This window comes from Pongo abelii, chromosome 1 (assembly GCF_028885655.2).
Source record: "Pongo abelii isolate AG06213 chromosome 1, NHGRI_mPonAbe1-v2.0_pri, whole genome shotgun sequence".
Taxonomy (NCBI): Eukaryota; Metazoa; Chordata; class Mammalia; order Primates; family Hominidae; genus Pongo; species Pongo abelii.
In genome coordinates this window covers 26,841,830-26,858,013 of record NC_071985.2, presented here as the reverse complement: position 1 = coordinate 26,858,013, position 16,184 = coordinate 26,841,830, and the positions used below count along the sequence as shown (strand labels likewise).

The 16,184-nt window shown below is 37.1% G+C and overlaps 1 protein-coding gene across 1 annotated transcript in view; it reads left to right on the top strand.

Moving 5' to 3' along the window:
- Positions 1-16,184, top strand: part of MIA3 (MIA SH3 domain ER export factor 3) — a 75,627-nt gene that overhangs the window by 678 nt on the left and 58,765 nt on the right. Inside the window, exon 2 of the mRNA XM_054519979.2 lies at positions 1,344-1,593. Coding sequence (XP_054375954.1) covers position 1,593 — 1 coding nt within the window. The 5' untranslated portion in view covers positions 1,344-1,592. The remainder of the gene's footprint in view (positions 1-1,343; positions 1,594-16,184) is intronic.

Genomic DNA, 16,184 nt, shown 5'->3' with positions numbered 1-16,184 from the left:
CTAGTCAACATGATGAAACCCCGTCCCTACAAAAATAAAAAATAAAAAAATAAGCTGGGGTGATGATGCATGCCTCTAGTCCCAGCTACTCGGGAGGATGAGGTGGGAGGATCACCTGTGCCCAGGGAGGTCAAGGCTGCAGTGAGCTGTGATCACGCTACTGCACTCCAGCCTGGGCGACAGAATGAGAACCTCTAAAAAAAAAATTTTGTACATGGATTCCTTAAAATGCTACAAATAGTTGATTCTATGTTGTCTTCATAAACAATATGCAGTACTTAAGGACTTGCAAGAAAAGTTCTTTCTGCTGCTCTGTCATTAGTTCTTGAGTCCTCACTCAAGCTTGTGCTCTAACTCTACAGGCAGGGCTAACATAAATTATGCGTAGTCCAGGAGACCACACACAAAATGACATACATAATCATTACTTTCTTGTCTAGAGGCTTAGTCTGACTACTTTTCTCCCATTGGCTTGAGGTGTAAATTCACCAAAAGCAGCCCAGAAATGATTTTACATGGCTAAAAGTTTATGTTCTCCCGAAAATGAGGAAGAGCTTTCTGATTTTCCTTGAAGTTCTCAAACAGGTCTAAGGAACAGTAGGAAACAATGGGAATAACTTAATGTGCCCTATCTACGCTTTTTCTTTCCCATGCTGCAATTCTGACAGAAAATGTGTTGGAGAGAAGAGATAAAAAAAAAATCAACTAGATCACATCCAATAGCATAAACAAGCAGGAAGGAGGGAAGGTTGCCGTGGCAGGCACCTGTAGTCCCAGCTACTCCAGAGGCTGAGGCAGGAAGATCGCTGAGCTCAAAAGTTCAAAAGTTCAATTCCATCCTGGGCAACATAGCAAGACCATGTCTCAAAAAAAAGCATAACAAATATGAAAACATAAAGCATGCAAAAGACTTTTCTAGATTTCAATCTGTAAGAAAACATGTCCTAAGAAAAAGATGTTCTTACAATTGCTTTGTGCTACAGAGCAACTTAATATGGTGATGAATTATATTGTTTTTAAAGTTGATGAATTATGTTGTTTTTAAAGTTGCAAACTGTCATTTAAGGAGTATTATTTCCATGAACGCTTCCTGTGCAATCTATTAAAGAACAAACTTCACGCAGCCAAACAGTTGAAGAGACCTCATCATAAATAGACTATCCTGTATCACAGTTAACGAGAATAAAAAAGAAATGTGGCATGAAAGCATAAAAACAAAAACATCTCAGATAATAATATAGAGAAAACCAAAATACATGGGCTAGAATTCCACCCCAGGGACTGTATCCTCAAAGACACAGCTTTTTCTTCCTTTTTCTTTTTTTTTTCTTTTCATGTTTCAGTACTCTGAGCAGCTACAAAAAGAAGACCAGCCTATCCTGCTGGAGACAGTAGCCACGTGAAGAAAGAGCCCTTGGAGTATGAAAGACCACATGGAAAGAGAGGCCACATGGAACCAACAGTCAGCATCTTGGTTTCGGACATGTGAAGAAATTCATCTCAGACTGTGTATCCTAAATCAGGCACTTGCTGAATGCAACTACATGAGTGAGACCAGTTGACAACACATGGAGCAGACATGAGCTGTTCTCAGTGAGTCCTACACAAATTCCTGACTCACAAAATTGTGAGCAATAAAATGGTTGTTATTTTAAGCCACTGAAGTTTGCAGTGATTTCTTACATAGGAATAGATAAAATGAAACACAAACATTGATCATTTGCATCTTCTATCTTTTTTATGACTAGTCTTATTGGAAATTACCAGTTTATTTCTGCCATGGTTAGAAAACAAACTCTGAAATTTTGATACTTTAAAGTTTTTTTGAGACTTACTGTGCCCAGAATATAGTCTATCTTGGTAAATGTTCTGTGAGCACTAGACAAGAATATGTATTCTGGAGTTATTGAGCATTGTGTCCATCAATGTCAACGTGATTAAGGTGGTTAATAGTTTTCTTCAGATCTTCTATATTGTATTGATTGTTTTTTGTGTAGTGTTACTATTAATTATTGAGATAGGAGTGTAAACCTTAAACTATCGTTGTGAATTTGCCACTTCCTTTAGTTTTGTCAGCTTTTCTTTTGCATTTTTGAAGCTCTGTTATTGGGCATATAAACATTTATGGTTCTTGTGTCTTCCTGATGAATTGACCATTTTATCATTATGAAATGTCTTTATCGCTGATAATACTCCTTATCTTGAAGTCTAATTCATCCGATATTAGTATAGCCACTGCAGCCTTCCTAGCTTACTGTTTACTGGTATATCTTTATCTATCTTTTTACTTTCAACCTGTGTTTTTTAATTTAATGTGCTTCTCTTATAGACAACAGATAGTTGAGTTTGTCTATCATTTTGCTATTTGTTTTCGATTTGTCCCATTTAGTTTTGTGTTCCTTTGTTCTTCACTTCCTGCTTTCTTTTGGGTTAATTAATGTTTTTGTATTTCATCTTAATTCCTCTGTTGGCTTTAACTGTATCTTTTTGCATTATTGCTTTACAGTGTTTTTGAGAATTATGATATACATTCTTAACTTATCACAGCCTTAGAGTTAAAATTATAATACTTCATGTAAAATAAAAGAGCCTTGCAATAGTAAAGTTCCACTTACCACCTCCCCAAGTCCTTTGTGCTTTGTTGTCATATATATCACATCTATAAACATTGTTATTTTTGCCTTAGTCATATGTATTTCAAAGAAATTAAGAGAAGAAAAGTATATATTACCTTTTATGTATTTACCTACATTTTGCTATTTCCAGTTCTTTTCATCCCTTCCTGTTTGTGGTGAATTATCTTTAATAGCTGTCAAAAAGTATTCACATTCTTGTATGTGCATGTTGCTTCTCCCTTTAAGAAATAGAATCGGCCAGGCATGGTGGCTCACGTCTGTAATCCCAGCACTTTGGGAGGTCAAGGCGGGTGGATCACAAGGTCAGGAGTTCAAGACCAGCCTGGACAACATGGTGAAACCCTGTCTCTACTAAAAATACAAAAAAGAAAAAATTCAGCTGGGCGTGGTTGCACATACCTGTAATCCCAGCTACTCAGGAGGCTGAGGCAGGAGAATCACTTGAACTTTAGAAGCAGAGGTTGCAGTGAGCCGAGATCGCGCCATTGCACTCCAGCGTGGGTGACAGAGCGAGACTCTGTCTCAAAAAAAAAAAAAAAAAAAAGAAATAAGAAATAAAGTCTGTGTTCCCACCCCTTGAATCTGGGCTGGTCTTTTAACTTTGATGAATAAAACATGGTGAAAATGATGTCATACCAATTCTAGTCCTAGCCCCTAAGAAGCCATACACCTTTGCTTTTATCCTCTAGAAATCTGGCCAACAAATAAGTAAGTTTAGGGTAGATTACTAAAGAATGAAAAACATTTCAGCCAACCATCCCAACCATTTCAGCCACACAGCTGAACTATCAGACATGTGAATGAAGCTAGTTTGGAAGTTCCAGCCCTGGCTAAGCATCCAGCTGAATGCAGCCACCTGAGTGACCCCAGCCAATAATATCCAGAGCAGGAGAATCATCCAGGTAAGCAAAGCTATAGAATAGGGAGAAATAATAAATGATTATTATTTTAAATTACTAAATATATTACATCAAAAGAATAACTAAAACATTACAGATTTCAGTTTCCATCTGGTATGTCATCGTCTTTCATCCTGAAGAATTTTTTTTAGCATTGCTTACACTGGAGGTCTATTGGTGTAGAATTTTCTGTTTTTATTTATCTGAAAATGTCTATTCTGCCTTCAGTTTTGAAGGATTTTTTTAGATATAGGATTCTGGATTGGCAGTTTTTGTCCATCAGCACTTTAAGCCCTCTAATGATTTTAACATCTTGTTTTTGATGAGAAGTCAGCTATCACTTTATTATTTTTGTCCGTGTGTAATGTATTATGTTTCTCAGACTGCCTGCAAAACTTTTCTTTCCCAGTACTTGGTTATTTGCAGTTTGACCATAATGTGTCTAGATGTGATTTTCTCTGTAATTAGACTATTTGATATTCACTGAGTTTCCTAGATTTGTCCATTTCTTTTATGATAATTTGGGATATTTTCAGCCATTATTGTCTTTTTTATTTTTTTCTGTGCAATTATTTTCTGTGCAAATATTTTTTTCTGTGCAATTATGCTTCTGCTCCCCTTCTGGGACTCCAATTATATGTATGTAAGACCACTGCATATTGATATGTACCAAGACTCGATTCATTTTTTTCCTGAGCTTTAGACTGAATACTTTTATATCATCAAATTAACTTTTTGTTGTTTTTGCAGTGTCCAAGCTACTGATAAGCCCATATTGTGAATTTTTAAATTCAAATTCTATACTTCTTAGTTCTTGAAATACATCTTTTTTAAAAAAAGGTTTTCATTTATATGCTGATATCCCCTGTTTATTATGACTCTATTCCTTTAAGTCCTTGAAAGTATTTATAAAAGCTAGGTTAAATTTTTTTTCTGCTAATCCCAACATCTGGATCATCTCACAGACTTTTTTTTAATAGACTGCCTTTTCTCTTATGATTCACATCTGTCTCTGTGGATATCTGATAAAATTTAATTGTATGCTGGACATTTGTAGGTGATAATTATAGGGAATCTGGATTATGTTGGCTTGTTTAAATGATATTATGTTTTGTGTGGCATGCAGCTTAATTAGTGGTGGATTCTTTAGGTCATGTCACATTTGGTATTTATTCATTTTCAGTATGAGTCTTATTTGGTTTTAAATTTAGTCCTAGCATATTTCCCTTACTCTTTTGTGTGATTCTTTCTCCTAAGACTTGGTTCTGGATTCTCAATTAAGTGCTCAAGGTATTAGTGAAGTTGCTGCACTGCTGGGCTGGAAATCTAATGTCTTCCAGCACTGCATGACCTTTAGTATCACTCTTCAGCCTTCCCCTACAGCACGCAAGCTCTGCTAAGTCTTGCAAGGTCTCGCTTGGCACATCTGTGTCCCCTGTGAATTTCCATACAGGCTTTTAGTATTACCCCCTTCTCTCTCTCTCTCTCTCTCTCCCTCCTTCCCCTACCTTTCTCCTCTGTCTCTTTCGCTCTCCTCTCTCTCTGTCTCTTGCTGTCTCTCTCTCTCTCACACACACAGACACACACACACACACACACACACACACACAGAGAGAGAGAGAGAGAGAGCTCAGATATTCTAGCCTACAAAATTTCAGCCATTCCAACAACCTTGAACTCTGATAATTTCCTCCTCAACTCAGCAAGGCCACCACTTTACTTAAGTTTCTCCTTCCTGATTATGGAGTTCACCTGTGTGTTTTGCTCTCATGGATCAGTCATGTGCTGCCTGTTTATCAATGCCTGAAAACAGTTGCTTTAAGTAGTTTTTCTAGTTTCTTACTCTTTTGTGACAGGAAGGCAAGTCCAGTACCAGGTAACTCAGTCATGGTTCAAAGTGAACGTACTAACTTCCTTATACACTTTTCCATCATTCGTGATGGAGACACTCATTAAACAGAGCAAATTATGGAGAAACTCTGTAGTGTCTCTTTTAATGTCCATAGAAACCAAAATCAGCTGAAGGAGTAAACCCAACATGGGTCTATGAAAAATAAGCTGGCCAAAATTTGTGAGGTAATATGATTTAAATGATCATATGTTTTACCAATAGTTTTATGAGCATGAAATCCACAGTAACTAGAAAAATAAACGTTAATAGATGGACTCAAAACTTTTTACTGCAATTCAATATACAGTCTTTTATGATACTTTAATATATTAGATGATAGTTCTGAAATTATTATAAAATACTAGTGAACATAACAGATTAAAACATTCTTTCCAACTATTTTGAAAACCGTTGTCATTTTCTACAACCCAAAGATTAGATACACCTCAAAATGCCCTAGAAAAGACATTTCTTAAACCTCAACAAAATGAACTTCATTCGTTGTTTTTCACCTTTGACATGACACCGTGCCAAGATTTCTAGCCCTAAATGGAGGAGACGTTGGTCCCAACAATTAGCAGCTCCTTGATCCCATTTCATACAACCCATTCTAGCAATCAAAAAAGAAAAAATGCACATGTATTCTGCTGACATTTCATTTACAATCTATATCAGGAGTCAGCAAACATTTTCTGTAGAGACAGAGGTAAATATTTTAGATTTACATGTCATACAGTCTTTGTCGTAACCACTCTGCTGTTATATAGCATTAAAATAGCCACAGACAATATGTAAATGAATAAGCATGTCTGTGTTCTATTGAAACTTTATTTACAAAAACAGATGTGAGGCTGGATTTAGCTTGTGGGCCATAGTTTGTTAACCATTGCTCTGGAGTACCTATAGATGTTTATGCTCACAATAGAAGTTTGGTTGTGCTATATACCTAAATATGTATATATATATACATATATACATAAATATAATTTTAAAGATACATAGTCATATTGGTGGTGATTTTTGTGTCCAAAAAGAGATCTACTAAAAAAATTACTGATGTCATCATGCATCTCGGTCATTATGACAGTCGTTAACTCTACGTTGCTTCTTCTGCAATCTCTAACATACAATTAGTAGATGTCAATGCTAGGAGTGAGTTTGCTATTCTGTAGTGAAGGGCACTGATTATAATGGGGTAAATGAGATCAACCATCATGAACTGATACATATTTATTTAGTTTCAATTTCAATTGTCATTCTAACGACTATGTACTACGTCTCAACCTATATTCCCTAGGTCCTAATTGAGAAACATGTGCTTTAATTAAAATAAAGAAAAAGTCTTTCACATCCATTCCAAATAGGTCAAATTGTATCCATGGTTCAACTATTAACGCACACACACACACAAACAATAGAACTCATTAAGATGTAAATTCGAGGTAAGATAGTGCAGAAGAGGGAATAAATGTGCGAATATGGAAGTAGAACAATATAAGACCCCTTTTGTGTTCTTTTTTTATTTTCATTTCAGCAGGTACATGCACAGGTTTGTTACATAAGTAAATTGTGTGTCCCAGGGGTTTGGTGCACAGATTATTTCAACACCCAACTAATAAATAAGCATAGTACCTGATAGGTAATTTTTCAATCCTCATTCTGCTTCCACCCTCCACCCTCAAGTAGCCCCTGGTGTTCTTTATTTGTGTCCATGTGTACTCAATGTTTAGCTGCCATTTATGAGTAAGAACATACGGTAATTGGTTTTCTGTTTCTGCATTAGTTAGCTTAGGGTAATGGCCTCCAGCTCTATCCATGTTGCTGCAAAGAACATGATCTCATTATTTCTTATGGCTGCATAGTATTCCATGGTCTTCCATGGTATTCCATTTTCTTATCAACCCTACCATTGTATAAGTATTCTCTTTTCTCTGCAACCTCACCAGCATCTGTTATTTTTTGACTTTTTAATAATAGATAGGATCCCTTTTGGAGGTCAGGAAATATAAATTCAGAAGTATGAGACATCCTTTAAGGTGATGTTAGCTTTAAATGAAAAAAAAATGTGAAGCAAAGTCATTTGAATCTAGAAAGACTTTTGAGTTTTTTGGGTTTTATTGTTTTTGTTTTTACATTGATGTTATAATCTTTTCTTTTTGGCTGGTAAGAGAAACTACAGAAAACAGAATGTTTACAACCACAGGTGCTTTGTTAACTGATCAAATTTTAACAAAAGTCTCAAGCAGTGCATCTCATATTGGGAGGGTGGTATCATTCCCACCAAGGGGGGTTTGGAAATGCATGGGAGCAATTTTTATTTTGCTACCATGACTAGGGATGCTACGAAAAGTTCATGACCAGGGCATGGATGTTACACATTTGCACAAATAACATGCTCTGGTCCTTTACCTAACTGCAACTGTGTTTTCCTACAGTTCTGTCTAAAGGGATAAGGGCTTTCCTGAAGTCACATTATTTTCTTATCCATTTAAATGCAATGTTTAATTATTTTGTATGTCATGAATAGTAAATGTATTCAAGATAATTATGAGAAGCGATAAAAGCATGACTAGTATAGGAGCTTAATGATGGCTTCTAGCTTATACTTTTTAATTGAAGACTTCACATTCATCTGAAATGATGATAAAATCCTCAGATGTCCCAAAAAATATCTCAACCTCTGATTGCAAACAAAAAACTAAGGTTTTTCAGATAGCCATCATCATTCTTTCTCTCTTCTGCAGAAGTTCCAAGAGAGCTTGGCCAGAAACATTTTAAATACTAAATGCAAGTTGAAGCTTTGCTTTTCTTTAAAAATAGTGTATAGAAAATAATGTACAAATATATAGTGTGAATCTGGTGTTAATTTCCAATCCCTACTTTCTAGAGCTGTGGCTGTCTTTAAATGTGCCTAGTCTGCATTGAAATGTGCAGTAAATGTAAAATACACTTCAGATTTCAAAGACTCCATGTGAAATAAAGACTGTAAAATATCTCATAATTTTTATATTGATAATGAGTTGAGATGATAATTTGCATAGATTTGGTTAAACAGAACATATTATTAAAATTAAGGTCACCTATTTTGTTTTACTTTTTTAAATGTGACTTCTAGAAAATTCAAATTGCATATGTAGCTAACACATTTCTATTGGACAGCATTGTTCTAGGGAATCAGTGAGAAATAAGTGAAAGCAGGTCATGTTTAGATGCTGTATTTAATCATTCTGGTTGGATGTCATTCACTGATCCTCTTATGTATTCCACACCATTTCACATTCCGCATGGATTTAGATAGCAGTGAACTTCCATACCAATTACAGGGTACTCTTATTTTTTCTGTGTCAGTTGATCAGTATCCACACTTGAGTATAGTTTTCATAATGGTACTTACATTCCTGTTTCTAATTTTATACTACATGTATCAATTAAAACGCTGAAGATTCAGGAGGTTTGTCTCAATGTATGATCTATAACAAATCAGCTGTGATTGTATGATATTCTCAGAAATCTATTTTCTCCTTCTCAGTTCTCAGTGTCTCCTCTAGAAGGCACTTTCAATCTTCCAACCACAGCTTGGGAGGCTGTTCCAGTCTTGCTGACTTTTAGTAAGAAGAAAACAGTTTCCAGTGAAGGTACTATCTAAAAATGTCTCCTTTGTGTAGAAGTGGTTTGCCATCAAACAATTCTTCTTGCATCATCAAACATCTCTTGACTGTAGCAGCTTGCAATTTTGCTATTTAATTATTTATATAACATAAGTGGACAATCTTTTTATATAGTATCTGATTGCCTTCTCAAAGAAATACTATAAAGTTTTGACTTTAGCCCCAATTTTCTAGAAGAGAGATCTGAGACTCAGAAAAGCTAATGGCTTGCCTATAGTCACACAATTAGACTTCTGATTCCTAGCCAATGCTTTTGACTCTATTCCTTGCCTCCACTGTTGCCCTGGTAGGGGAGTAATTTATATCTGAAAATTACACGGAAAAGCCAAACTGTGGAAATTGAGTTGTACAGGCCACACCCTGGAATCTGTTCTACATTTGTTTCAAAGCACCAAATATTTGACTTCTGTGGAAATGGTGCCAAGGTAAATTAGGTGGAACCGGAAACAGGAACTTGCATATATGTCTGTATATTAGTAGCAATTTGAGATGTTTGAGTTTCTTTCTTAGTACAATAGAAATTGGAATAATATTTGCCATGACTAGACAAATAGTACATGCTGATAGACCTTATATTATAGATGACTCATTCCCAATAGATCGTACCCTTTGACATGTCTTTTTAGTTGTTGGGAGGGATTTTTCCCTATTAACCATGCCCAACACAAACTTCTGTTCTTACTGGCTTTCAGAACAAGATACTTGCATAAATTCCCCTGCAGTTATATGCTCCCTTTACTTAAAATCTGATAGCTTTCTGTATTTTATTCTATTAAATCTAAATCCTCATGCTTGATTTTCAAGAGCTCTCAATAATCTGACCCATCCTAGCCACCCATTGAGATGGAGCCTCACTCTGTCACCCAGGCTGGAATGTAGTGGCATGATCTCGGCTCACTGTAACCTCTGTCTCCTGGGTTCAAGCGATTCTCCTGCCTTAGCCACCACCTGGGCTAATTTTTTGTATTTTTGGTGGAGACTGGGTTTCACCATGTTGGCCAGGCTGGTCTCGAACTCCTGATCTCAGGTGATCCACCCGCCTTGGCCTTCCAAAGTGTTGGGATTACAGGCGTGAGCCACCACTCCCAGCCTGTCTGCCACTTTTCTAATAGAACTCTTTCACTCTAGTAAGTTTAGGTCTCCATACCGTCCTTTAAACAAATTGCTTTCTGCTACTGCTGTGTCTTTTCCTATCTTGTTTTCTTCATTTGCCCTATCCTCTCTGTTTAGAATCTAAATTCTATGTATTCACTAAGGCTCAGTTCAAATTCCACCACCATCACTTACTTTCCTCCTTCTTTTAACTCGTTAGTGCTTAGAATTTGTAGTAAAACACATCTGAGCACTTATTGTGTGGTAGGACAGGGTTCTTTGATGCCCCACCCCCTTATTCTTACTGAGAGAAGTAACTGGTATTAGCAAGAGAGGCTTGTTTATCTTTTAGGAGTTCCCACTCTGAAGAATATGGATGAGGATTCAGAGTCATCCTCCACCCTCGGGGATGGAGCCAAATTTAGGGCTCCTCGGGCACAGGCATAAAGGTGGACCCATCTTTTAGACACCGGCCAAACACACACAAAAAGCAAGAACTCGCAGAAGAGGGAAGAAAGGAAAGAGACATCATGACGCCCAGCAGGAAATGAGATTTTGCAGGCTGACCTGATAGAATAAAGAAATGTCTGTTTGTTATCATTTTTCTGACTCACTGTATTGTGACCAATCATAGTGTTTTTATTTTTACTAAGACCTTTACCGGGATTTACTTGGTTTGTAACTCTTAAGTTCCCTTTAAGGATAGTTGAATTTCATCTCTTTCTGTCTAACTTAAAAGTTTTCTCTACATAAGTTTTTTTGACAAGTCTACTTCAGTATAAAGGATATTTAAGTGTTTAAATTGTACAGTTTTATGAGTTTTGACACATGCATATATACCTGAATCCATCACCATGATCAAGAGGGGGAGGACACCCAAATTTCTTTGTGTCCATCTCTTCCTTATCTTGCCTCCTTGCCCCTTCACCAGGCAGCAACTGATCTGTGTTCTGTCATTATAAATTAGTTTGAATTTTCTAGTATTTTACATAAATGGAATTATGTAGTATGTATTGTTTTTGTCTGATTTATTTCACTCAACCTCCCTGTTGCTAGTATTTATTGATTGTTCCTTATTATTGCCCAGTAGTGTTCTAAAATTTATGATCTATTTACTTGATTATGGGCATCTGGGGTTCTTAACTATTACAAATGTAGCTACTATGAACATTTGTGTGTACAAGTCTTAGTGTGGACAAATACTTTTATTTCTCTGGAATAAATACCAAGGGGTGGAAAGACTGGGTTCATATGATAGATGTGGTTTCACTTTTAAAGAAAATGCCAAACTGATTGTACCATTTAAATTCTAGCTAGCAATGTTATATCAATTGCCCTTATGCTTGTCAATCTTTGTTATGATCAGCCTTTCCAATTTTGGCCATTCTAGTGGATGTGTAATAATAATATTGTGGCTTTGATTTGCATTTCACTAATGGCTAATGATGTTGAGTATCTTTTCATGTATATGTTTGCCATATGCATATCTACTTTGGCGAAATGTCTGTTCAAATCTTTTGCTTATTTTCCCCAATTTGATTGTTTTCTTTTATTTTTTTCCTTTTATTCATTTATTTTTTTTGAGACAGAGTTTCGCTCTGTCACCCAGGCTGGAGTGCAGTGGCACGATCTTGGCTCACTGCAAGCTCCGCCTCCCGGGCTCATGCCGTTCCATTCTCCTGCCTCAGCCTCCCAAGTAACTGGGACTACAGGCACCTGCTACCACGCCAGGCTAATTTTTTGTATTTTTTAGTAGAGATGGGGTTTCACCGTGTTAGCCAGGATGGTCTTGATCTCCTGACCTCGTGATCCACCCATCTCAGCCTCCCAAAGCGCTGGGATTACAGGAGTGAGCCACCGCGCCCTGCCTGGATTGTTTTCTTATTGATAAGTTGTAAGAATTATTTATATGCTCTAAATACAATTCTTTTTTTGAGTAGATGTTTTGCAAATACTTTCTCCTAGTCTATGGCTTACCTTTCCATTTTCATAACAGTGAATGTAGAGACAGCAAAAGTTTTTTGTTGTTGTTTCAGACAGGGTCTCCTTCTGTTGCCCAGGCTGGAGTGCAGTGGCACAACCATGGCTCACTGCAGCCTCAACCTCCCAGGCCCTAGTGATCCTCCTACCTCAGCCTCCTGAGTAGCTGGGAGCACAGGCATGTGCCACCATGCCCAGCTAACTTTTTAAATTTGGGGGGAAGAGTTGGGGGGTGAGGTCTCTCTGTGTTGCCAGGACTGATCTCAAACTCCTGGGCTCAAGCGATCCTCCTATCTTGGCCTCCCAAAGAGTGAGATTACAGGTGTGAGCCACCACGCCCAGCCAAAAGTGTTTAGTTTTATTAAGCCCAATAGATTAATTTACTTCTTTTAGAGATTGTGCTTTTTTGTGTGTATTTTAAAATCTTTGCCTATGTTTTATTCTAGAAGTTTTATACCTTTAGTTCTGACATTTAGGTCTATGATCTATTTTGAGTTCATTTTTTATATCATATGTGGCAAGGATTGAAGTTATTTATTTTTTAGTTATGGCTATGCAATTGTTTCAGCACCATTTATTAGGAAGATTACCTTTCTCCAGTTGAATTCTCTTGCCATGTTTGTTGAAAATCAGTTGTCTATATATGTGTGGGTCAATTTTTAGACCCTCAATTCTGCTCCATTGACCTGTGTGTCTGTGTTTACAACAATACCGCATTGTTCTAATTAATATAACTTAATAATAAATCTTGGTAAAGGCAATGTAACTCCTCCAACTTTGTTGTTCTTTTCAAAGATATTTTGGCTATTCTCTGTCCTTATTATATGATTTCCACATAAATCTTAAAATTAGCTTGTCAATGTCTACAAAGAAGCCTGCTGAATTTTGATTGGGCTTGTATTAAATCCATCAAGTAATTAGGGGAAAATGGACATCATTACACATTTAAGTCTTCTAATCTGTGAAGATGGCATAGCTTTCCATTTAATTCCTTACTTTTTATTAGCAATGGTTTGTATTCTTCAGTGCTCAGTTTTTCACATCTGTTGTCAGATTTATTCCAAAGTATTTCATTTTTTGATGCTGTTACAAATAGCATTACTCTTTTAATTTCAAGTCATAATTGTTTATTGTGAGTGTGTAATAACACAATTAATTTTTGCATATTGATCTTTTATTCTGCAACTTTGCTAAACTCACTTTTTAATTTAGTGGCTTTTAGATTCTTTAGGATATTCTATAGTGCCAATCATTTTGTCTGCAAATTTTACTTCTTTCTTTCCAATTTGTAGGCATTTTATGTTTTTCTTGCCTTATTTCACTGGTTAGAACCTCTATTACATTGTTAAGTAGAGGTGGTAAAAGACCTCTGTGACTTTTTCCTTCTTTGAAGGAAAGTTTTCTGTCAATCACCAACATGACTGACACTAGCAGTAGATTTTTTGTGAAAGCTCTTTATCAATTTGGGAAAGTTTCCTTCTATTCTCAGTGTGATGGGAGTTTTTTGTTTTTGTTTTTGTTTTTGTTTTGAGACAGAGTTTTGTTCTGTGGCCCAGGCTGGAGTGCAGTGACATGATCACAGCTAACTGCAACCTCTGCCTCCCAGGTTCAAGCAATTCTCGTGCCTCAGCCTTACAAGCAGCTAGGACTACAGGCATGCTCCACCACGCTTGGCTAATTTTTATTATTTTAGTAGAGACAGGGTTTCGCCATGTTGGCCAGGCTGGTCTCGAACTCCTGGCCTCAAGCAATCCACCTGCCTCAGCCTCCCATAGTGCTGGGATTGTAAGTGTGAGCCACCGTGCCTAGCCAAGTTTTTATTAGGAATAAATGTGGGGGCCAGGCGCCGTGGCTCACACCTGTAATCCCAGCACTTTGGGAGACTGAGGCAGGCAGATCACCTGAGGTCAGGAGTTCGAGACCAGCCTGGCCAACACAGTGAAACCCCATCTCTACTAAAAATACAAAATTTAGCTGGGCATAGTGGCACATGCCTGTGATCCCAGCTACTCAGGAGGCCAAGGCAGGAGAATTGCTTGAAGCTAGGAGGCAGAGGTTGCAGTCAGCCGAGATCGCACCATTGCACTCCAGCCTGGGCGACAAGCATGAATACTTGGTCTAAAAAAAAAAAAGAAGGAAGGAAGGAAAGGAATTTGTCAAATGTTTTGTGGCATCTATTGGGATGATCATATAGATTTTATTGTTTAATCTATTAATATGATAAATTACATTGATTGGCTTTTGAATGACAAAACAACCTTTCATTGCTGTGATAAAATCTGCTTGGTGGTGATGCATTACCATCATTATATACTGATAGGTTCAACTTGCTAAAATTTTGTTAAGGATTACTGCATCTGTGTTCATGAAATCTTCTGTAATGTCATTATTATAAGGTTGTTTTCCAGTTTGGATATCAGAGTAGTACTGGTGTTATAGAATTAATATGGACATATTTCATTCTCTTAAATTTTTTGAAAGAGTTTGTAGACAGTTGGTATTATTTCTGCCTTAAATGTGTAGTAGAAATCACCATTGAATTTATCTGGGTCTGGAGTTTTCTTTGTTGGAAGGTTGTTTTTTCTTTTTCTTTTTCTTGTTTTTTTTTTTTTTTTTTTTTTTTTAATAGATGGAGTCTTGCTCTGTCACCCAGTCTGGAGTGCAGTGGTGTGGTGCAGTCTCGGCTCACTGCAACCTCTGTCTCCCGGGTTCAAGCTATTCTCCTGCCTCGGCCTCCCAAGTAGCTGGGACTACAGGTGTGTGCCACCACGCCTGGCTAGTTTTTGTATTTTTAGTAGAGACGAGGTTTCACCATGTTGGCCAGGCTGGTCTCCAACTCTTGACCTTGGGTGATCCACCCACCTCAGCCTCCCAAAGTGCTGGGATTACAGGCGTGAGCCACTGTGCCTTGCCTGGAAGGTTGTTTTTTCTAGCCACCAATTAATTTCTATAATAAATATAGGGCTTTTCAGGTTACCTTGTTTTTAACTGAATGAACTTTGGTAGTCTGGGTCTTTCAGAGGCTAAATATTTTATCTAAGTTATCTAACTTATTTCTTCTTCTAATGTCTAGAATTTGTAGTGATGTCCTCTCTCTCATTTCTAATATTGGCATTTAGTATCCTCTCTCTTTTTAACCGCCGGATCAGTCTGACTAGAAGTTTATGAATTTTATTGATATTCTTAAAGAATCAACTTTTAGTTTCATTGATTTTCTCTATTTTCTTTTTGTTTTTCATTTTCTTGGTTTTTAAAAATCTTATCTTTATTATTTCCTTTCTCCTGCTCACTAGGGTTTTAATTTTCTTTTCCTTTTCTAGTTTTTTAAGGTAGAAGCTGAGGATATTAATTTGAGACCTTTCTGGTTTTTCTGATAGAGGCAAATTAGGGCAATAACTTTACCTCTAAGCAGGATTTTAGTGGCATCTCACAAATTTTTATATGTTTTCTTTTCATTTTCAATCACTGTTAAACACTTTCTTATTTCCCGTTGAATTTCTTCTTTGCCTCATGCATTATTTAAAAGTTGGTTATTTAGTGTATTCGTCTGTTTTTACGCTGCTGATAAAGACATATCTGAGTCTGGGCAATATACAAAAGAAAGAGATTTATTGGACTCACTATTCCGCATTGCTGGGGAGGCCTCACAATCATGGTGGAAGGCAAGGAGAAGCAAGTCACATCTTACATGAATGGCAGCAGGCAAAAAGAGGGCTTGTACAGGGCGACTCCCGTTTTAAAAACCATCAGATCTCATGAGACCCATTCACTATCATGAGAACAGCACAGGAAAGTCCTGCCCCTGTGATTCAATCATCTATCACCGGGTCCCTCCCACAACATGCAAGAATTATGGGAGCTACAAGATGAGATTAGGGTGGAGACACAGAGCCAAACCATATTATTCCACCCCTGGCCTCTGCCAAATCTGGTATCTTCACATTTCAAAGCTAATCATGCCTCCCCAAAAGTTCCCCAAAGTCTCAACTCATTCCAACATTAACTCAAAAGTCCGCAG